The sequence below is a fragment of the Malaclemys terrapin genome, chromosome 7 (assembly GCF_027887155.1).
Source record: "Malaclemys terrapin pileata isolate rMalTer1 chromosome 7, rMalTer1.hap1, whole genome shotgun sequence".
In the NCBI taxonomy this organism is placed as follows: Eukaryota; Metazoa; Chordata; order Testudines; family Emydidae; genus Malaclemys; species Malaclemys terrapin.
This window is the reverse complement of record NC_071511.1, coordinates 109,782,380-109,807,316: the sequence shown is the minus strand read 5'-3', so window position 1 is coordinate 109,807,316 and position 24,937 is coordinate 109,782,380. Positions and strand designations below refer to the sequence as shown.

At 38.7% G+C, this 24,937-nt stretch overlaps 1 protein-coding gene across 6 annotated transcripts in view; it reads right to left on the bottom strand.

Annotated features, from left to right (window-relative positions):
* ATE1 (arginyltransferase 1) overlaps nt 1–24,937 on the bottom strand; it is a 149,554-nt gene that overhangs the window by 22,347 nt on the left and 102,270 nt on the right. For 5 of the 6 annotated variants that reach the window (XM_054034715.1, XM_054034714.1, XM_054034719.1 and 2 more), the window contains one exon: nt 9,019–9,139. The exons of the other annotated variant lie outside the window; for it this stretch is intronic. In XM_054034715.1, coding sequence (XP_053890690.1) covers nt 9,019–9,139 — 121 coding nt within the window. The remainder of the gene's footprint in view (nt 1–9,018; nt 9,140–24,937) is intronic. 6 annotated transcript variants of the gene reach the window in all.

The following is a 24,937-nucleotide window of genomic DNA, read 5'->3' as shown; positions in this document are numbered from 1 at the left end:
ACTTCCCAATTCTGCACATTTGCTGCAAAGCTTTCTATAATAGCTATATGGCCCCAATCACCATAGGGTCTGAGCACCTCACAGTATTTAATATATTTATTCTCACAAACCTCTGAGAGGCAGGGAGTACTATTATCCCTATTTTACAGATGGACACAGAGAGGCTAAGTGACTTGCCCAAGATCAAACAAGAAGTCTCTGGCAGAGCAAGGAATTGATCTTTGATTGTCAAAATCACAAATACAGTAAAAGCTGTGTTATCCAGCACTTTATCAACCGGAAAGCTTTATCAACCGGAAAGCTCTATTAACCAGCATTTCTGATATCTCCCAATACAAATCTTCAATCTAGTAACAGGGACTACTATACTGCCCAGGAGGTTATGCAATTGCACATACTGCACTCTACTTTTATGCAAAAGAGGCAGAAGACAAGTAAGCAAGGTGATACCAGGGATTTATTCAAAAGCAGCTTCCAGGGTGTATCTTAGGGTCATTACAGATTCAGCCCAATCTCCTACACCTTCTACATCTACAATGATATAATTGAAGTTGATAATGATGACCCTTGAGACACTGCAAGATCCTGACGTGCCTTCTGAATCATCAAAGAAAGATTAAATTATGTTCAGTATAGCTTTTGTGATAAGTGTATTTTTAGCGATCTGGGTTTATGCCATGCGCTGCCCATAGTGCTATGTAGTATCATAAGATAACCAACTGTATAGAAAACTTTCCTTGTATACACCTATGTGCGTCAAAAAAACAAGCACTCTGCAGTGCAGTACTACTACTAGATTGGTGAATACCCGTATACTGTACTAATGTACTTTACACTTTATTCATTTTATTGTATTCTTTGAAAATTGGTATTTCACTCCCCAACCATGCTGGATAACAAAGCTTTTACTGTACTACAAAAAAAATAGTCAGTTCTCTTTCACTTACAGGAAAATCTACTTATTTCATATTTGTCCCATGCTGATGTATGTACAAGAGATATTATTAAAAAGCTAACATTTGCAAACCTCCTTTACAGCTACCGCAGCTACCTCCTAAGGAGAAAAATGCGGTAATTTCTGATACTACTGTGTGGTAATTTGTAGACAAGTTGAGTTTTTAAAAGGCAACTACTCTGTTTTTAATAGATTTTTTTTGCATCTATTTTTTCCCCTAGAAGGTGCATGTGATACCATTGAGAACACCTAAATTATGATCAGTTTGACACTGCAGATCATGCAGGAGAAATGTTTAAAACAATTAAGTTTATTTGTCTGATTTGGAAACTGGGTGTCTGGGTGCTGGAGATAACTGAAAACAGCTCAGCAGGTTACCGAAGTCTGCAGCTTTGGGGGCGTGGACCAGACCCTTGGTCTGTGTTCGCAGCTGGCTAGTGTGTCTGGCTCAACAAGGCAGGGTTCTGAAGTCCCAAGCTGGCAGAGAAAATGGGCTCAGAGGTAATTTCAGCACAGCAGGTGACAGTCCCAAGGGGGTCTCTGTGACCGAACCCATCACACTTTCTTTTTTTTAAATAATTCAGTTTTGGTACATTTCCACAGTGTCAACAAAGGCAACACAAATAATTTGTTCAATTACCTATGTTACAGTAAATATACCCTATATTATACTCAAACAAAATTAAAAGAAAATTTTAAGGTTGCATAATCAAGCAGTCAAAAGTTAGGAAATATCAGATTTAAGGTTACCTGTGAAACCTTAATTAAGTCCCCTTTGTGAATATATATTATGATTAAGGCTATGATTTAGTCATGGGTATTTTTAGTAAAAGTCATGGACAGGTCACGGGCAATAACTGTTCATGACTTATAGTATAAATACCCCTGACTAAATGTTGGGATGGGGGAGGTCAACAGCATCAGCTGCCGGGGACCACTGAGAAGTGGCTGCTCTGGCCGCCCCCGGGAATACTGCTAGGGAGGGGCTGTGGAGCTGCTGTTTGGAGGGAGGACTGGGGGGAGGGGCACTGCTGGGGAGGGCAGGGCCAGCGGCACCAGCTGCCTGGGACTGCCCGAGTAGCAGCCGGTGCGGGGCCGCCTGAGTGACTGTCCCCGGCACCACCTGAGCGGCTGTCCCCAGAGCCAACTGCTTGGGCTGCCCTGGGGTAAGCCACACTGGCCACTGCAGAAGTCATGGAGGTCGCAGAAAGTCACGGAATCCGTGACTTCTGCGACAGACACGGAGCCCTAATTATGATACAATTTTTAATTACATGATCATACTCACTTTTTTCCCACAGGACCCCTGCCTCATTCAGTGCACAGGATAGACAGTGTTCACTTAATGGACAGCTATTCAATATTTTGTTTTAGCCTCATTATTCTGTCTATCTATCTTAGGTACTTACATGTATGTATGTACTTTTTAAGTATTTATCCTTACAACTTTGGACAGGAATCTGCCCTTATTTTTGTCTTTTGTAGAATACTTAACACAATGTCTATTAAAGCTCCAGGGCAGTTTTAGTGAAGAAGGAGTTGAATATTTTTCATGACAATAGATGACAAAGCACATCTTTTGAGGCATTTTGTATTGCTACTGAAAGTTTAGTTTCAATATACAGTAGACCCTTGGTCTGCAATAGGCTTCTCAGTTAAGGCAGAACATTTCTAGGGATAACAACACAGAGATGACAGTTCAGAAGACTCTCACTTTCCAAACCTCCCTTTATAAAAAAGAAAACAAAACAAAAACAAAAACTATCAGTACTTTTCATTGTTCTATTAGCTTCCTGTCTATTTACTTTTAATTAGTCAAATCCTGTTTATGTGAAGATATTTGGTGCTGCCTGAATGATTTCTACCAGGATCCTAACATACCTCCTCACAGAAGTATGAGGAACTGAAGATGCTGAAGGTTTAAACCTACCATAATTCCTGAAAACTGGTACCCACCTATGCAAAGACAGCAAACAGAAATTTTATTTGTGTATGATTCAACTCATACCACTGAATTCACTACCACATATAAAAGAAAGAATATTTTAACAAAGCACAGCTTGTATGCACTAAAATCTGAAGTTTAATTAGTGATTATAAAAACACTATAACAATTTTTGATGAACCCTGTTATTTTTAACTGTTCCATATCATACATTAGAAACTACATATCTAGAGATTTTCAACACGCCCAAATAATATACAATCAGTTTTGAGGGTTTGCTGGCACAAGATCTGACTATTTCTGTAAGACTGGAAGCATTTTTGTTTTTGTTAAATAAAGTGCATTGAGCACGATTATATTGACCAGAACCAGTAATGAGTCCAATCTGATGCAGTTATCAGGCACCAACTGATTTCCATCCTGAAAACTAGCCTAAGTCACAGCTCCAAATAATTAGAGCTTTTAAAATTCTTTTAGGCTTAACAAAATGCTTGACTAGCACCTATGTTTTGTTTATATTATCTATGTTAGACTCTCCTTTGGTTTAATTACTTAGTTGTGTAATAACTGGAGGAGGTTATCCCATCTGTACCTCCTTCTCTCTTTCTTCAGTCTGCTGCTGCAGAGAAAGATATTAGATACTGGAGGAGCAGACTATGAGAAAGGAGAAAGAATGGTACAGTTTAAAGCCATTACAAAAACAGAGTGCAGAATGCTCCAAATATCAAAACACAAAAAATGTGAAACAGGCATAATCTTCTGAAATCAGAAATGCAAATACTATTACAGTATTTTTGTTCTTAAAGTATGCTTTACCATTTGATCAAAACCAAATGCAAATGTGGAAAATTCACAGAAGTATTTTTTCTAGCTGATTTAAGGAAAGATACTTTTCTGGTACATGGTAGACATAGGAATCTTCAGAAATCTTAACAGTATTGCAGAGGTGGGGGAGGGAAGAGCTTAAAAAAGTTCTACATTGCTCAGAAGATTTTAATAAATGCAGTAAACACACACACACACACACACACACACACACACAATTCTGCAACTGCTAAATTCAACTGGAATTGTTTGGTTTTTTTTAAGAAAGTGTCAAAAGGTGTTGGCTCTTTTCCTATCTTGATCAATGTCTGCAAAATGTCCTCACCTTGAAAAATGTATGTTAAGGAAGACAGGGAGAAAAGAATTTCCAGTGACTTTTTGTTGCCAAAAGGTGACATTGAAAATGTTGTGTAGCTTCTTTTAGCTGTTTATTGAGACTAGTTACTAATCTGATAGTAGGGAGGCCTGTAGTTGATAAACTGGGAGCTCTTAATAGAATACCTACAGGTAGGGTTATGGAAAGTCCAGTCATCTAAAATAGAACAGTATTGTCTAATCTGTCCTTCATTAAAGACTCTTACATTACTGACTGTACTGGGGGTGTGCTGCAGGAAACTGGCCCTGCAGTAGAGAGCAGCTTCCTTAGAGCCAGCAGCTACTTAAACCTCAAATGACTGTAAGCTCACAGCAGGCGTCATATATTTCAGCATGTAACTATGTTTTCATTTCCTTAAGCCACAGGACATAAGTCTGATTTCAAATAGTGTCTGGACTGAGATATTCAATACTGATAAAGATTCAAAGTTTTACATCTTAAAATTTCCAAATGTTTCTTCTATGATAAGGGTTCCATAGCCCAGAGCTGCTGATGCTTCCTTACCCCTACAGGGTTATCTTCCAAGTCTCTAGTTTATTCACTGCCGCACAATCACCAACCTACTACTTTGGTTTGGTTATTTAGCAAGCACAACAACATTTTCCTTTCCGGCAGCAAGGAACAAAGCCAGCCTCCAAACCAATTTATTTCCTTATCCCACTCGTGTCTTTGCACATTTTTCCATGCTTTCTCTTTGGAATGCAATGACTTCTTAGTTCTACTTTGTCAAGCCACCATCCTCCCTATTTAAATGCCTCCTCAAAACTACTTTTTTCATGATATCCACAAGCACTTAAAAACAAAGTTCCAAATAAGTTCCCTCCTCTTTTTCCCCCCATTACGCCTTGTTATTGTTGTAGCTCTATTATAAAAACTTTGGAGAAGGAATGGTCTTTGTTTTTGTGTTTTGTACAATACTAGGGTGACCAGACAGCAACTGTGAAAAATCGGGACAGGAGATGGGGGGGTAATAGGAGCCTATATAAGAAAGACCCAAAAATCGGGACTGTCTCTATAAAATTGGGACATCTGGTCACGCTATACCAGGGGTAGGCAACCTATGGCACACGTGCCGAAGGCAGCACGCAAGCTGATTTTTCAGTGGCACTCACACTGCCGGGTCCTGGCCACCGGTCTGGGGGGGCTCTGCATTTTAATTTAATTTTAAATGAAGCTGCTTAAACATTTTAAAAACATTATTTACTTTACATGTAACAATAGTTTAGTTATATATTACAGACTTATAGAAAAAGACCTTTTAAAAATGTTAAATTGGATTACTGGCATGAGAAACCTTAAATTAGGGTGAATAAATGAAGACTCGGCACACCACTTCAGAAAGGTTGCCGACCCCTGCCCTATACAATACCCAACATAATGGCTGCATTAAATATTTAAAAGGTAACATTTCTGTCTAGGTATTTATATAGTCCTTATTATTGTGGTATCTGAGCGCCTCACAATCTTTAATGTATTTATCAACACTCCTGTGACATAGGGAAGTGCTATTATTCCCATTTTACAGATGGGGAACTGAGTCACAGAGAGACTAAATGATTTGCCCAGTCATACAGGAAGTCTGTAGCAGAGCTAGGTGTTCTGAGTCCTACCATTGGGGGAATCCTTCCTCTCAACATATGCCAATAACTACCATACAATAGTTTTCTAAGGAAAGGGAAGGTGTGGTGGCTTGGTAAATTTTGACATTTTAACGGCAACCATTATATAAGCAATGATATAAGCCTTCATAATGAAGGCAGGCCATTGCAAGGAGTAGGCTTGGCTCTCTTGAACTGCATGTAACATGCTTGGTATCCACTTTTAGAGCAATCAGGGTATGCTTAGGGAGAAGCAGCACTGGAATTTGTCACCCTCTTCACCAGGTAACATAGGAAACCTCCTCTCCCCCCTCCACCCCATTGCTGTAGATTTATTCTTTATTCCATAATCTCACTGGGTTTCAGATTCAGGAACTGTGCAAAATAAATGCAAAAGGAGGCACAGGAGTTTACAGCTAGTGATCCAATAAAATCATTTAGTCCAGGGGTAGGCAACTTATGGCACGCATGCCAAAGACGGCATGCGAACTGATTTTCAGTGGCATTCACACTGCCTGGGTCCTAGCCGCCGTTCAGGGGGGCTCTGCATTTTAATTTTAAATGAAACTTCTTAAACATTTTAAAAACCTTATTTACTTTACATATAACAGTAAGGGGCCTTCTAAAAACATTAAAATGTATTACTGGCACGCGAAACCTTAAATCAGAGTGAATAAATGAAGACTCGGCACACCACTTCTGAAAGGTTGCCGACCTCGATTTAGTCAATAGTAGCACAAATCAGTAATGGCTAATAATGCAGCAAATATAAAAAGCTAGTTTTTCTTTTAGAAAGTCAAAGAATATTTAAATATTCACTAGCATATTAGAACGATAATTAAAACATACACTCCACCATAGCAAATATAATAACCCTCCTCTAAGCCTTGGCCCCCTCCCCAAATGTCTGGGAGAAAGATTTTTTGCAGCATGCTTCCCAGTTAAACTGATCTAGGCACAGGTGGACCAACGGGTGGGGAGAGGGAGCGAATTTCAAAGCAGAAAACCCTTCATGGAAAATACCCTACCAGCAATCTTCATTTTTACAAGAGAGGCACTTTGCACTCTTCTACTGATCACAACTATGGCAGTACTGGAGAGGGAGAATGGAGGTCTTTCAGATACCAGGTCATTTAGAACTTCATAGATTAAGGTCAATACCATGAAATACACCAAAAAACTTATTGGCAGCCAATGGAGATCACTGAGCACTGGTGTTGTGTGTTCCCAAGAAGAAACCCTTTTTAATAAATGGGCTGCTGCATTCTGCATTAAATTTCAATTTCAGTGGTCTCAATGTCCATGCATGGTGAGAAAGCATATTACTTACTGCAATAGCTTAATAAAAATCAGAGGGGTAGCCGTGTTAGTCTGAATCTGTAAAAAGCAACAGAGGGTCCTGTGGCACCTTTAAGACTAACAGAAGTATTGGGAGCATAAGCTTTCGTGGGTAAGAACCTCACTCCTTCAGATGCAGACCCCTTTATCTGTAGCTTAATAAATGTTTGCATGATAAACAGGTCCTACTGTAAGTGCACATATTGCACTAATACGACACTTTTCAAACAAGCTGCGTATGCTACTGTTTTATTCCCTGAAACTGTTTACTTGTAGGGAGCGAAACAGTGACATGTATCACTTAGTACCGCTACTACTGCATATGATGTCCCTTAAATAGACAGGGGCTGATGAAACAGGAAGATATAATTGGTGGCAATATGAATAGAAGGGTATATTATTTATACACACACAAAAGATCCTGCCCAGGTTTCTATAATGAGCTCTACTTTTCAGGAGTTTTATAGACAATTAACTTTGAAAATTGCCTCAAGTTAAAATTCGGCTCAGGAGTTATACAAAACACACATGTTTTTTTTGTTTCTTTTCAAATGCATTTAAGTGTCTAGATATTGATATATCCCTTTTCAGATACTTTATTACCTACCTCTGGAGCAAAAAAAAAAAAAAAAAAAGCACATCTTAACATGGGCTGTGGGAGAGGAGGGAATTCCTCTAGAATGCCCAATTCTTAAAGTTCCCTGTGTTGCCATAATCTTCCTACTAATGAGCAGGGCTGAATGTAGCTCCTTCTAAGGTCCAAAGCAACCCCTTCAGTCAACCAGACAGCTTGTGAGAAAGGACAATACGTCCTCTTTCCTTCCCCTCACTGCACATACACTGAAACACTAATTCTTTATTCAACTATCAACTGCACACTAAAAACCCCAACACTAAAATACATGGAAATATTCTTATTATTTTAAATAAGAATTAAGGAAAAAACAGGACAAATAATAATTAATTCCATTACTGTTCATGCTCACAGAAAAAAAAGAACGGAATATCATTAGGGAACCACAGTTTCAAACATCAAGCTGTGCGTTCCAGCCATGTGGACTCTAATGGTTTTACAACTTTGAATGTACCATGATTGGTGACCTCATAGAACGGGGATATGAGGAGACAGCTTTGTGGTGAAAAAGAAGGGTATTCAGCACTTTATTTTAAACTATTTTTTAAATGAGGTCTCCCAAAGACATGCAGTGCTGGCTTCCTGTCCTAGTGCTACCTCTCTCATGCATGCACTATCCCGTGCTATAATACTCCCACAGAACCTTTCTGGAGCATGGAGTTGGTCTACAGGGGAGGTACTTTTTTTTATTCTATTATGTTGTTTTTAATCTTTGTTATTATTTTATAGTCTAAACAGTAATGGGTTAGATCAGAACAGCACATGCTGGTGAATCACTGTGTGAAAGCAGTAATCCAGGCACTAAGAGATAAAACGAGGTGAAGTCAAGATTAGTCATATGCACAATGCTCCTCTTACCTTCACTATTTGAGGTATTCATCAAATAATCCCCTACAGATACTGAATCTTTTTTTGTTAATAAAAGCATTTGGAGATCCCTTTTAACTTAATTTTTCAGCTTAAGACATTTATCCTAACTGACTTCTTTTCTTTTTCTTTATTTGCATCAGACTGAACTCTAAAGAAGGAAAAGACTGGTCATTTAGCTCATCAAATGGACTGAATAAATAATGTATATGTTCACATAAAGCCATTAGGAAATATTCACTTTAAATTACATATATTCTATGGAATGTATTATACCCTGAAACCTTTTCATCACTTGCATACTGTTAATAGACAGCTGAAGACATAGTCTCTATTTGCTATGATTACTGGAAGTGCTTTTTTGATGTTTATAAAAATAGATACAAGGATTTATGGAAATCTTAGCAGCAGATGATGACAGTGATCGATTGTAAAAATAAGTTAGATAATTTGCAGGCCTACCTTTTATTATAAACCTACCTGCTTTTAAGTCCTGGTTGAAGCGACAATATTTAGAGTGCTCAAGTGTAGGTAGGCATTGCTCAATGGGTACCCAGACATATGTCTCTGGACACAATAAGTCAGATGGCCTATACTGACCCTATGAAGAATAAAAAAAGAATAGACATATCAGTTACATAACATCCCAGCTACAAGCCTCCAGAGTTCACTATGTACAAGGAATGGTTTTAATCAAGTCTAAACAAAATGATCCAGAAACATCTTCACCATAAAACATTAAGTGACCCTATTAGCGATTTCTGCACCATCTCCGAAACACAAGCTTGATTTTGGTATCTTTTAAAAAAAGTTTCTAAAATTAATATCTATATAGATATAGATAAATTTTATATAATGTATATTAATTTTATATATTAATATATTTCATGGTGTCCAAGATGAATACTCAAGTCTTGGTGTTGCTTCTTTGAACCCTAAACTCAGTTATCACCTAAAGTCCTGTTGAGTTGGTGCTGACAATAAAAAACTCAACACTACAAAAGCAGCTTGTTTGAAATGTTCATTCGAAACACAAAAAACACCCATCATTAAGGCAGCAAACTATTAGTTATGAACCATTTTGTTGTATACCCTTAAATGAAATATTAAAATACAAAACAAGAAACGTATATTGAATTAACAAAAATGTTCCAAGTCATTCCAAGAATATCATAAGTAGCATTAGGAAAGCCTCAGAGATTATCCTTTTAACAAAAATTCTATCTTCCCAAGATTATGAAACCTTTCTAGAAACGAAAAACAACAAAAATATTCCTTATCCCAGCAGTTAAAGAAAATTATCACCTCAGCAATAATTTGTCGCTCTAATCAGTCAATTCACCCTGTTTAAAACAAGTTTGATCTTTGAGCTGTTACTTACTTTGAAACCCTACCTTTGACCTATTATTCATTTTAGTCACTCCCCCCATTGAACCTCCACACACAGTTCAAGAAATGTGCTGGCACTATCAAACATGACTAGTTTTCAAACAGAAAACATGTATCATGTTACAAAAACAAGGGGTATGCTATGCAAAGTAATAAAGCGAAGAACAAATTCTAGAGACATAGGGTCTTAAACCCACTGCTCAGAAGAGGAATTATGACAAATCACACTGAATGTAGCAGAGTCAGAAGCCTGTATCTCAAACAGTTTCAGCCATTTCTTTAAACAGTTCATTTTGTGTAATAAAAAAGGCAATCAGTTGATGTTCATCTTCTACTGCCAAAAAAACGGCAGAGACTTCTCTTGAAAAAAGTTGACGCTAAAGAGCTAATAGAACAGGGGTTCTCAAACTGGGGGTCAGGACTCCTTAGGGAGTCGCAAGGTTATTACATGGGGGGTTGTGAGGGGGTCCAGCATTTATAATGGTGTTAAATACATTTAAAAGTGTTTTTAATTTATAGGTGGGAGGGGATCACAATCAGAGGCTTGCTACGTTCAAGGGGTCACCAGTACCAAAGTTTGAGAAACACCGATAGAAGATCTGAACAAGGACTTAAGTTGTTATTGCAGCTACACTTCAATGACAACAATGTCCTTGAAACCATCTCATTCACAGAATCAAATTAATCAGTGTTCTGCTCTTCCACTTAAATACGCAAATCTTTATGCAGTGGCACATTTGATCGTGAAGAATTAGAAGAAATAGATTTTCTGAATTTTTTGAGAAGAGCATAAATCCTCTCTCCTGCTACTAAACTCTCGACAATATTTAGATGATCTGGTTTTATTACTTTCAATTAATTGCTTCCTGCCAATTACTTCAACTTTAGACATGCTGAGTTAGAAATTCATACACTTAAAATACTATTATAATAAAATTAAAATACTAATCACCCATTTATAGTACTGATCAGCAGCTTTCATACTTATTACAGTTAGAATGAGAAACAACCACCTAGTAATTGCAACTGAAATAATAAGATGAACTAATCAGCTTTACACAGAAACACATTAAATGTCCAGGGTACATTCCTGAAGTTTCTAGCAACCCAAGCCCTTTTAACGGTTCCCAGCTCCATTCAGTCCATCCTTCCACTTCAAATGATAATTCATTCTGCTCACTAGCAATGCCTCTATTTTCAATCGTCCAGGGGAGGGATAGCTCAGTGCTTTGAGCATTAGCCCGCTAAACCCAGGGTTGTAAATTCAATCCTTGAGGAGGCCATTTAGGGATCTGGGGCAAAAATCCATCTGGGGATTGGTCCTGCTTTAAGCAGGGGGTTAGACTAGATGACCTCCTGAGGTCCCTTCCAACCCTGAGATTCTATGACTCCAATTTGTAGGGTTTTGTTTAAGGCTTCTGTATAATCAATACCTTTTGTTGGATTAAACTGATTACTTTGCATTTACAGACAACCAGGAAGTTTTCATTTAGAGTAGCCTACTGTATACAGTGTTTGCTTAAAACACGCAATAAAACAAATACTTTAAAAACTCATTATATGATCTTGATTTTCCCATTTGAAAATCATTCAGGATCAGTTAGTAATTATTGCTGTTTTACTAAAAGCAAATTTCTACATTAAGTTAAAACAATATTCCTCAACTCCAAGTATAAGCTTAAAGCTCATGGCTTTAGAACATTCTCATCTTAGCCAAAGACTAGAAATTGCTTTATTAAACCACTTTTAAATGGTATGCTTTCTAAACAGAGCTGGTTGAATAAAACGTTAGTGTAACACTTGCAGCACAATTTAAGTTACCATTACCCCAACGAAACAATAAGGGGACTTGGAAACCAGTTTGTCTTTTCAGCTACACTGAGTAAAAAACCATTTGTATTACAAGTGTAATTATTTATGGATTCAAGCACCTTTTTTCAAATGGTCAAGAGTAGAAAAATATTTAAGTAACCATCTCTGAGAGCTGTTTTCCAACCTAAACAATGGGGTAAGGCAATTTAACTCTTGCTCAGTCTCTTGGATACTGTACTTTCATCTGCATAAGCAAAGAGATCTTGGTCACTCATCTTAACTCAATTTTCCCTAAAATGCATTTACACTGGGTTTGAAAATATATAGAGTTTAAGGTTCTCCATGAGTTTTGCAAATTAAATAAATGTGCAGCCCTCTGAAAAATTACATGGATTGTTTGTGTTTTGAGGTGAAGTTTTAGGTATAAAAGTATTAACTGGCAGATTCTAAATCAAAGGAAAAGATGATGGGCCTCTTGAGTGGTGCCCAACACAACGGCAGAGTGCAAACTTTTCAAAACTTTATAACACAAAATGTGAAAGAAATGGCTACCTCAAGCACTGCCTGTAGCAAGTACAAAAGCAGAAGTCCAAGATGTTTTTAAAAATGGATAGTGATATGTAACTGTCAAAAAACACCACATTCAAGGAACAAAGTGGGGCCTGAAATTAAAATTAACTATATCCCTGGCAAATCCACAAACTTTCATTACACATGGAACATTTTTGTCATAAGATATACTATTAATGCAATCTAATTTAGGGCTATCACAGCTTCATAACAGTTTAGAGTCCCACCAACACCCTCTCCTCCCCTCAGGAACTCATAATTTCAGTGATATACCCCCAAACCCAATTCTTTACATATTAAGTAGAGTAGAAATTTGAGAAAATTTCAAAGTTGACTTAAGTATTTAGTTTCACATCTCTCATTAAAAATCTCATTTTTAAAATGGGAGTTGTGTGGCTAAATTCATATTGGCTTTCTATTTATACTGTGCCATTAAAACTCACTGCAGCATGAAAAAAGTTATATCCATGAGTCATACTAATAGATGTAAAATATCTACATTCCCACGTACCATGGTGGAAATTTACCACCTATACAAAGATTTTTTTCAATATAAACTCTTAGGAAATCTTACATCCTTCAGTGAGTATATATTATCAGAGAGGAGGAAAACATATTACAGTCCCTGGAATCATTCAGTTGGGCCCTTTATATTTTTCCTGGGTTGTCACCTGAAAGTTTTCATCATGATCTTTGAAAGAAAAGGACCTGAATTACAAATACCGAAGACAAAAGATGTGTGCATATAGAAAGGAGTGAAATCATCCTAACTCCCTTCTATGGTGTTTGACATTTATGAATTAATTACAATATTCATCTTGTTTAGATTTAGACTTAATCTCAATATAGATTTACAGTTTACACTACACTGTAATCTACCATAGCTAGAAACAAGATCCCTCTAATATTAGAAAGGGGGTTGGAGCATATGCTGTTCATCTGGTGATTTATGAGATACTGGAGCTTATGCCTGTCCTTGTCCCAAGACGAAGCATTGCCTGTCCTGAACCTCTAGCCATTAAAATTTTGTGAGGAAATTCCACATGGGGAAAATTTCCAGGAATTTGCAAAAACCAGTTTTGTTGAGGAGACAAAATGTCAGTGCATTTTGGGTTGGGATTACCCTCCATAAGAAGTTGTTTTAATTTCTACCGTAGAAAAGATGAACAGCACTTCAATAACCCTTATCTAAAATCCTAAACATTCCCAGGACCAAAAATAAAATGAGTGTCTTCATAAAAATCACACATCTTGTCAATTGATTTGTTTAAAAAAAAAAAAAAAAAAGATACTGAAAACAATCATCACTGAAAGATTTCTCTGAGACTGATGTTTCCTTCTAGAGGGCTAATTTACTGCCATGTATAAACAGAGCCATTTCTTTTACAAAAATAAGACGTGCTCTATTTTTATTTTCACTAGTGGGCTTTTCCCCTTATTATATTTAATATAAAAATAGAAAAAAATCTTTAATATGACATTCAGGATATTATTAAGCATTCTTGGATATTAATTGGAAACTTCTGGAGACAAGCTTGGCAGACTTACAATAAAACTTAAATTAACAATTCACACATTGCCATTTTTTGTTTTACAGTTTCCAAATCAAAATCATCAGAACCTTCTCTGAACTTTTGTCCCAGAGCAAGGGCAAAGGTTTTAATGAGACTTCAGTCTGGAGATTACTTTTTAAATATTTTGAAAAATCTGAGGGATTTGGTGAGCATTTGAGATGAAAATAGTCAGCATAGTTTGTTTTCACAGTCTAAGTCAAATTTGAAATGTAAAAGCACAAAAGAAAGATAATAGTCTCAAAAACAAAAAGGATTAAATACCAGTAGCATTGAACAAACAAGAAAGGAAGGTTAAACACACATTTAATTCTTTTATCAGGTAAAGTTTACATCTGTATTTTATTTTTCCACAATAAACCTATTGATCTTTTATTAAAAGTGAATTAAGGCAGCCTTCATCTCAGTTTCCAGCCAGCAGCTTAAAGAGAAGCTCTAACACTACATAAACAAAACAACCCAAATCATCAACAGCAATCCATTAGGGCTAGGCAGCACATCATGAGAAAGAGTAAGTCAGCCTTAAAGGTTTATTAAATTCAGGCTTTTCATTGAAAGACAATACCAATGGAATCCCATCAGCAAAAAACTACAGCAGACCCTTGCTCCCTGATTTCATTACATAAACAGAGATAGACTTTATTGGCCCCCAAGAGAGCGCTTTGCAAGTAACTCTAGCTACTCTGTTTTCACAAACTGTGTTTGGTCTGTGCTACACTGAGTCAGTGAGGTGAGCCAGAACTAGCAGAGACAAAGAACTAAACATCTGAATCCATTTGTACTAACATTCAGAAATCACTCCTATGTATTCCATGTGTCAATAGGTGAGCCTAAAAGCCTTAAAAATGCAGAACTCCCTTGCCCAATATATTGCTCAAATATTTTTTTAAAATATCAAGTAATTTTAATATACAATCAAACTTCAATTCTAAGTAGAGCTGGTTGGAAATTTTCCAATATAATATTTTTCTGTCAGAAAACGTTTCTTTGTCGACAGCTAAATTTTTCAAGAAATACACCACTTGTGATGAAAATTGGTTTTGAAAAAATTTGAAAAAAGCATTTTTGAACTTTTTGGAACGGAGGTTATAGTGGACCACAAGCTAAATATGAGTCAACATTGTGATGCTGTTGCAAAAAAAGCATACATGATTCTGGGATGCATTAACAGGTGTGTTGTGAGCAAGACACAAGAAGTCATTCTTCTGCTCTACTCTGCGCTGGTTAGGCCTCAACTGGAGTAGCGTGTCCAGTTCTGGGCACCGCATTTCAAGAAAGATGTGGAGAAATTGGAAAGGGTCCAGAGAAGAGCAACAAGAATGATTAAAGGTCTTGAGAATATGACCTATGAAGGAAGGCTGAAAGAATTGGGTTTATTTAGTTTGGGAAAGAGAAGACTGAGAGGAGACATGACAGCAGTTTTCAGGTATCTAAAAGGGTGTCATAAGGAGGAGGGAGAAAACTTGTTCACCTTAGCCCCTAAGGATAGAACAAGAAGCAATGGGCTTAAACTGCAGCAAGGGAGGTTTAGGTTGGACATTAGGAAAAAGTTCCTAACTGTCAGGGTGGTTAAACACTGGAATAAATTGCCTAGGGAGGTTGTGGAATCTCCATCTCTGGAGATATTTAAGAGTAGGTAGATAAATGTCTATCCGGGATGGTCTAGACAGTATTTGGCCCTGCCATGAGGGCAGGGGACTGGACTCGATGACCTCTCGAGGTCCCTTCCAGTCCTAGACTCTATGAATCTATGCATGCAAATCATGCCTCAAACTTGTGAAATGGGCTACAAAGGCAATAAAAAAAATAAGGTATTCAAAAGTTTAACAAATGGAAGAGGGGGTGCCAAAGAAGCTCCTTGCCATTTGGTCTACGGAGGCCCTGCCCTGATCAAGGCATCTCTCTCTCTCTCTCTCTCTCTCAAACCCTTTTCATACCCCTGGGTTTGGAACCAATAGGATTTACCTGGTTTGATGACTCTATTGAGTCCGACTAGTGTCTTCAATCCCCAGTCAGGAGCGGCACCAGGGCTTTTGGCACCCTAGGCGGGGGTCCTTCCACGCTCCCGGTCAGCGGCGGCAATTCTGCGGTGGGGGGTCCTTCCGCACTCCCAGTCTTCGGGGCACTTCGGCGGCGGATCCCAGAGCGAGTGAAGGACCCGCCGCAGAATTGCTGCCGAAGACCCGGAGCACGGAAGGACCCCCCGCCGCCGAATTGCCACCAAAGGTGGCAAAATGCCGACCCCCAAATCCTGGTGCCCTAGGCGAGCGCCTAGGTTGCCTAAATGGAAGCTCCGGCCCTGTCCCCAGTGTGCCAAGAACCTACTACTGCACACCTTGTTATGGCTTACTGCTAGTAGAGTACAGCTCACTCAGTTAACTTAATTTTTTTTTAAAAAATCTTGTTTGTTAACCACTTCTGGGGGACATAACCTTCCACTAGGAAAAGCAGTTACTACAAGAAAGCTAAAGTGGGGAATCGTTGAATGTACCTTGATTTCCCCAACTATTTTCAATATATTTTTAGTTTGTCAATTTTTTTTCTAGCCCTCTTTCACTTTTTTTCAAGGTTCCCTGAGTTATTTTGAAACTCCTATCATCAGAATCTAAAATAGTCACTGGCCTAACAGCTACTTTCAAATTGCTCTTTCATAAAAATAATCTGAACTATTGAATAGTTCTCGGTTTAGCTTTTACACTAGAAAATGAGATAAATGTGTCTGAAAGATCCACAAAAAGTGTTGCAGAAAGGACCAGCCTGCACTTTGGTGGAGGGGGCATTTTGAAGTGATTTCTCTCCTTCAGCCGCATTTCTTCCTCTTCCATAACCACATTCACCCACTCCCCCGCAGAACATGAGATTAGCAAATTTTGTGTGCGTTTATGAGATGAAGTCCCAGCTGTGAACTGTTGAGAGTGTGACATCAGAAAGACCCAGCTAGCCAATCAATAGTGCTTTAGATCAGGGGTTCTCAAACTTGGGGTCGGGACCCCTCAGGGGGTCGTGAGGTTATTATATGGGGGGAGAGGGTCGCAAGTTGTCAACTTCCACCCCAAACCCCGCTTTGCCTCCAGCATTTATAATGGTGTTAAATATATAAAAGTGTTTTTAATTTATAGGGGGGGGGTCTCACTCAGAGGCTTGCTATGTGAAAGGGGTCACCAGTAAAAAAGTTTGAGAACCACTGCTTTAGATAATCTGTGTCTATAGCCATATTCTTAATATTAAACAGATCCCATTATCCTTACTGACAGCACCACATTAGTCAGTAAGATAATTCTGGATTTAAACTCAAAGTTAAGAGCAATTAGTACGTTCAAGAGACTGTTGCTTCATTATTATAAATAGCAGTCAGACCATAGCGTTTGCAAAGCCTGCATTTCTGTCTGCTGTTTTATCAGCTTCTGGTGCCATAGCTCTGAAGGAAATATAATTTAATGCACTACACATATTCTGCTAACTATTTTCAAGTGTCCCTTTTCTCTCCAAGGCACGTTGCCAAAAGCTTATTCCCTTCCATTCACAAAGACTGGCAACTACATGAAAGTTTGAACTGTTTGATGTAAGTGATTTTAGCTATTAGATTTGAAACACTATTGTTAACCAGACATCTATTTATTTGACTTTATTCTGAGAAAAAAAAATATTTGTACCTCTTTAGGAATTACCTCATCACAACTAGGTTTGCATTGTCTCAGACTCGAATACATTAGATCCAAGATATAAATGGATTTAATACTGACCTTTTTGATTTATGCCTGACCATGATCCCAATATGCCATGGTTAGGCTATTTTTATTATGGATACTTCCGCATAACTCTTAACCAAAATGGAAGGATAGTACAGGGGAAAAGACTAAGTGAGAACTAACTATTACCAATGTGTTCAGATTAATTAGATCATGGTAGTAAGTGTACAATTATAAAAGCAAGGAAATTCTGAGTTATGTCAAATCATTACAGTAGTCAAACTACATAGGAACGTATATTTAGTCTTCCTCCAAAATCTTCATATTCATGTGCTTTTCAAAAATGGAATGATTTTATTAAAGGCAAAATGGATTTTACTTAGAAAAACTAAACACACAGAATGAAGGAGAAGTTAAACAATAGCGTTACTTGTTTTAGGAAATATCTGTACTACAGGGTGAGATTTTCAAAAGTGCTCAGCACTGGCCTAACTCAGCTCCCAGTGAAGTTAGCAATAAAGCTCTCATTGACTTTACTTGGAACAGAATTAGTGCAATGCCTACCATATTTTTGAAAATCCAACTCATACAGCCCAACTTTCAATACTTGTGTTACAAAACTGAGTATTCCAGAGAGGTATCCTTATGTGTAAGCAGCTATTTAAACATCTAACTAGTTATTTACAAATGCAAATGCTGTATGTGCGTGTCTAATTATGGGAACTGAATGCAAATATTAGACATACAGTATCTGAACACAACTTCCAACTGGTCAAATATAATAGGACTTCTAGAGTGAACTGATTCTTTTTGGGGGAGAAATGAAAGGACAAACTAAGCAGATTTGTTCCTCGTGATTAAGGTATAATTCACAAAATTCCTATTAATGTTTTAAACAAGCATAAATGACCCAACCGTCAGCTAAGTTTATACAGATGTAGTAATTCCATAAAAATAGTTCTGTTCTAACATCCAGCAAAACTGCTTCTCATAAATGCAAAAGCTTTTCTTGGTTGCTCTGCAAAACTTAAATTCCTCAATTCTACCTCAATCACATCAAAATCTCACCATAAAAACATACTTGATTGTTTCACACATCAACCCATGATCATTATCTGAATTAACCAATAGGGAAACATTTTAATCAAACAGTGCTTACTTAAAAAGCAACTATTAAATATTTTGTTTTCTCCTTGTCATTCGGTGGGTGGCTACATGCTTTATTTACTGCACGCTACCCAACCCTTGCTCTGAAGACAAAATTATTAATTTACTCACAGGCTTTCCTATGGTGCTCATCATTACAGTATCTGAGTGTTTCACACACAGGAATTAATTTGTCTTCACAGCAGCCCAGTGAGATGAGGGAGTGGTACTATCCCAGTTTTATAGACAGGGCACTGAGGCACAGAGCATCCATTGATTTTGGGAGACCAATTTGAGATTTTTCTGAGTACTTGGCATTACATAGCACTCACTTCAGTCGCAGCATTTCTGAAAATCAGACCGCAGAGTGTCAAGTCAGGTACACAGACTGAGGAACACATGATTAGTGACCACTCTGTGAAAAGTCTGGTTTAAGTAACTTGTCCTGCATCATGTAGGACCTCCCTGGCAAAAGCAGGGATAGAATATAATTTTCCCAGGCGGCATTCAACTGCCTTCATCTTCCTGTAATCCCCTGCCTCATTCACTATGCAAATTCTTACACAAATTCTAACTTCTGCAACAAGTTCTACAGACAGCAGCCTCCTGATTCATCCCCAGAGCAGTACTTTGAATGAGGCAGGGGTCCCTTGGAAAAAAATGGTGATCATGTAATTAAGGACTCTTGACCCCATCTCTTCCTCATCCCTGGCTCCTCATCCCCATCCCCTACTTGTCACTCAGAGTCCCATTCCCAATCTCCTTGCCCAGCAAATCCTAATCTCTCACCTCTGGACTCCATGTCCCAGTCTCCCTCCCCATTACATCTCAGTTTCCTTGTCCAGACATTCCCAATTCCCCTTCCTCATGGCTCTTCATCTTATCTCTCTCACTTCCCAATATGAGCCTGCAGTCGCTCCTCCCCACCCACTGACTCCCAGTCCCAATCCCCCTCACATGGCTCTTAATTTAGTCTCCATGTCCGCTCCCCCACCCCAGCTATCAGGTTTCTTGTCCAATTTCTTCGCCCACCCAGTTCTGGTTGTACCCCCTGCATCCCAGAACCTCATCAGATCTGTGTTCCCTTCTTCCCCCTGCCCCATTGGTTCCCAGTCCCAGTTTCTCCATCTGATTTCAGTCTCCCCCAGTCTACTGACCCAGTCTCCCAACCACCTCAACTCCTAGTTTTCCCTCTCCTCTCCCTCCCCACCTCTCCACACCAACCTGCAGTCCCTGTTTCCACCACCACCTTCACCCCCAGATTCCTTCTTCCCATCTATTCACCCATGCCTCAACTTTCTGTAGGTTGTTGCCCCGTAGGTCTGGTGGTTGTCCCCTGTACATTCAAGTTAGGCAGCTTTCTCCTCCACGCTGGCTGGGCATGGTGATGGTGGTGGGGAGTCACAGAGCAAAGGAGAGACATGCTCCTTGTTCTCAGTTCAGATGCCTCGACCCTGACCCACAGAATGTCCCGCAGCAGCCTAGAGGTACATCCTGCTCAGCAAGGGTGGAATCTTCAAGGAATTTAGCAGGTAAACTCTTAAGGCTCTGTTGAGCACGAGTGAACTGCGACTTTTCAAAGCCTTATAACTTGTCTAAATTTGGGTGAGTTTTCACACAGATGGCAAGGGACATCCCTGACACAAAGGCCACACACCCCGTCAAATTTTAAATCCCTGCTCAGAAGCACAGGACAGACAAAGCTTTTCAAAGAAAACATCCAATTTTATTTTTTTTTTGACATGGACAAAAACAACATTTTCCCCTAACCTCTTTCTCAGAAATGGATTAACTGTTTTGGCTTAAAATTCTACTCCTGGCCTGCCACCAACCCCCTTCCCCTTCCTTCCCCCCACCCCAAAAGTGCACAGGCTGAGGCAGTCATCCAGTTTGTAAAATTTTAGCCCAAACAGGGTCTTATAATGGAAGGTGTCGGTAACTTTAATAATAAGCAGTACTACCACCCCATCTATACTGTACATAAAATTTATATTACAATACACACACACATCCTCCTCACCCCCCCCAAAAATTCCCATACACACTAAAAATTCCACAGGTTCTGAGAGATGTAGATTTGAACTTTTCTCCAGCTTTCTCCAATGTTTGGAAAGGGGTGCTGAGCACATAGCATACCCCGAATCTGATCTAGATCAAGTTTTCTTTAAACCATCTCTCTCTCTCTCTCTCTCTCTCTCAAAATAAAAGAATAACTTCCTTCCTCCTAAAAGAGTCAGAAGTGAGTTTAACATTGCATAATATTCCTTACCATCAGATCTATTTGAAAAGGGGGTCAGAGGATACTCTGTTTGCTTTGGATGGTGAGTTGAGGTGCATTAAAACTGAAGTGTTGAAATGCAAATATGCATGTTTCTCAACTCCGAGCACTACATTAACACAACGTTAATGTGGAGAAACAATGAAGAGTGATGTTACTGGAAGGCAGGAAGAAAATACTTCCCAAATAATTTTCAGTAACAGCATGTTCCACCAAAGGACAGGTGTGCAATTTTAAAAGAAAAGAGTTAAGTGGGATTAGGTAAAAGGCAGAAGTAATCAGAAATAAGGGGTGGGGGGAGGAGGGGAAGGAACAAGCCGCTTCCCTTTTGTTTTGAGGTAAGTGCTATCAATCCTGTTTCTGTCAAAATTCTCTCTTGAGAGGGATCAGACATGGTAGAACTCATTTCCTTTATTACAGAGGAGTTGACATCACTCAATTTTCTCTCTAGCCCTCCAGAGTCCTAGCAAGCTGTGCCCGGGGAAAAAAAGGGAAAATAACCTTTACAAATAAAGCACTTCAGCTTGAAAAATCTGAATGGCCCACAAGAGACTGAAACAACAGGATTCTAAAAGGTGGCTTAAAATGTGTCATTACCTAAGTAAAGTGTAATCATTCTAGGTTCTGTAGGAACAGATTTGCTGTTTACAAGTTTATAAAAGCATCAATGACCACCAGGTGAATTTTTTATGAAATAGTTTAGCAGAAACACAGAAATAAGAGAGGGAAAAGACCAGTCAGGTAAATTTGTCCTGCCAAGACAGGAAGTTCTCTGTAATATGTTCTGAATTTTTCAGTCCAATCTAATTTTGAATGTCTCAATCAAAGGGGCTTCCACCACTTGCATTGGTATGCTATTGTACAGTCTAGGATATAAATTATACCCCACCTTGGACTATGCCAACCAATCTCATTCTCCTTGGTAGCTACAAATATTACTTTTTATACAGCCTTTAGTTACAGTTTTGTCAAAACATATATACACCTCTACCCCGATATAACGCTGTCCTCGGGAGCCAAAAAAATCGTATAGGTGAAACCGCGTTATATCGAACTTGCTTTGATCCACCGGGGTGCGCAGCCCCCCCCTCCCGCTCCCCGGAGTGCTGCTTTACCACATTCTATCTGAATTCGTATTATATCGAGTCGCGTTATATCGGGGTAGAAGTGTATTTAGCTTCTATATCCTCTCTTCTTACCAAGCTCTCCATTTCTTTTATCATTCTTTTTGCAATTCTCTGAATTCCCTCCTTTTAGAAAAAGCTTGCCCGTTTTGCACTACTCAGAATTATACATATTAAATGCTATCTTCCCAATGCTGAATAGTGAGGGATCAATACCACCACTCTCTCCCATCCCATCTATGATGCAATATCTCAGAGCACACAATCTAAAGTATCTTTTATTTGCTCTCTCTAATCTCATAACCAATTTGTTCCCTCTCATCACAGCTTCTTGTTTTTCATATTCCCCCTCCCTCTCATTGAATCTTGTGCATTGGGTTACAATCCTCAGGTACTTGACATTTGTTTGCATGTACATATTTACTTTATTTATATCTGCATTCCTAAAGAATGACTGCTCCTGGGCTGAACATGTGCATATATTTCTATGGTTTACATGACTGAACACAATGCCCAACAATATCCTGCAGCATTTTAATGTGAAGGAAGGGAGATGGGGAAAGACATTCTAACTTTTGAAGTGCTGATTCCACTTTTAATGGGCTGCTCTTCAACTGACCACTAACATTATCTCTCTCCTTGTCACTTATAATGCCATCTTGGATTTTCTTGGTGTTCTCAGCTTGCACAACAGAAACATTTAGAAACTTTGCTGTAATGTTTCTCTGGGAAGTATGAATAGGGAGGATTAAAAAAAAACAATTCAACATTTCATTCGGATGACTGTCATGATCTGCCTTATAAAAAGTAAGGCAATAAATTGAGGTATAAGACCTCTCAAAGCAATATATTTAGTGTTTTATGGTATCCTAAGACAATAGAAAGATTAACAAATGGCCTCTTCAAGCCTAATAAATAACATTATTTAGTCTACAGTGGTTATTGTACCTTGGTTTCAGTCAGTTGATGATAGAAACAGCAAGTTTATGGACTCTGAACAGAGTTAAGTTGGCTGAATGTTTATCCAAAGTTGAAATAATAACATCCAAATGACAGACAAGCATGAGAAAGATAGTTCTTCAAACTGAGAAACAAAGGCAAGTATTACAAGTATGCACAGCCTCAAAAGGGCTTACATAAAACAGGATAATTGTGTAAACTTTTTTTCTAAATATTTTCTGTATCGTCATAATGTGGTTGGACTGAACACATCACCAGGAAAGTCCAACACATGATAATATCACCATGGAAATAGTTAAAAACTATACGGATTGCCGCCCAGGAATGTCAAAATATTGCATATTATCACAATCTGGCATATATCTTTCTGATCCTCAATAGCCAGGCAATATCCTCTTCAGTTCTGTTGAAGGAAACTAGTGGCATACATGTCAAAGGAAGAGGGGGTTAAGATATATCTGCACTACTTCAATATTTGGTACTTTAAGGGAAGCTCCATTAGTCAGTGGCCAACGATTCCCCTCTATTCTGTATTGGTGAGGCCTCATCTGGAGTACTGTGTCCAGTTTTGGGCCCCACACTACAAGAAGGATGTGGAAAAACTGGAAAGAGTCCAGCAGAGGGAAACAAAAATGATTAGGGGGCTGGAACATATGACTTATGAGGAGAGGCTGAGGGAACTGGGATTATTTAGTCTGCAGAAGAGAAGAATGAGGGGGGATTTGATAGCTGTTTTCAACTACCTGAAAGGGGGTTCCAAAGAGGATGGATCTAGACTGTTCTCAGTGGTACCATATGTTCTCAAGCTGCAGTGGGGGATGTTTATGTTGAATATTAGGAAAAACTTTTTCACTAGGAGGGTGGTGAAGCACTGGAATGGGTTACCTAGGGAGGTGGTGGAATCTCCTTCCTTAGAGATTTTTAAGGTCAGGCTTGACAAACCCCTGGCTGGGATGATTTAGTTGGGGATTGGTCCTGCTTTGAGCAGGGGGTTGGACTAGATGACCTCCTGAGGTCCCATCCAGCCCTGATATTCTATGATTCTATGAACTACAGCAGCCAAACATGAAGAAACTGAGTTGTATAGCCAACTGCAAGTACTCTCTGACACTGTGTCCTGTGTCAACAATATGGTGCAGGTAACCAGGGAAACAATGCTGAAATGGGAGGGAAAGGACACACAAGGTATTAGAGAGCCAAGAACTAGAATAAAATTCACTGCACTCTATTTGGACAGTCAATTTGTACTTGTAAACATTATTTCAACCTAAGCAGAGAGAATACACTAAAATATTTTCAGAACAACTCCACAGGAATACAGTTGATTGTGTAAACACAAAGACACTGTGGAAAAACTAATTGTCTCATCTTAGCATTCTGCCAGATCCCAATATCATCATACCAGAGATCACCAGCTCCTACTTTCAGAGTTCAAGCTTTGCTCCACATGTCTGAAACAATTACCTCAGCCACATAAGTATTATTTAACAATATGAGAGCAAGGGAGAAAGTGGGATGATTTCACAAATTTTGGATTCTGAGCAGGGAACAGTTCTAAGTGGACTGTGGGAAAATATGAAATGTGATTTCCCCCTCCCCTCAAAATGCAAGGATCAAGATAACAGAAACAGTAAATAACTCTCTAAAATGTACATAAAACTGAGCATAGTTTGATGGAGCCAAACATACTATGGCAATTGGAAGGCTGAGATTTATAACTAGTCTTGAGGACCCTGCTGGACCAATTTAACTGTAGCTAATGCTAGTGCTGCTGACCAGTATTGCAAACTGCTAGATTTACTGAGAATTTGATATAGCAGCAGATACAAAAGGTTTATGGCACAGAATAAAGCTAAAGTG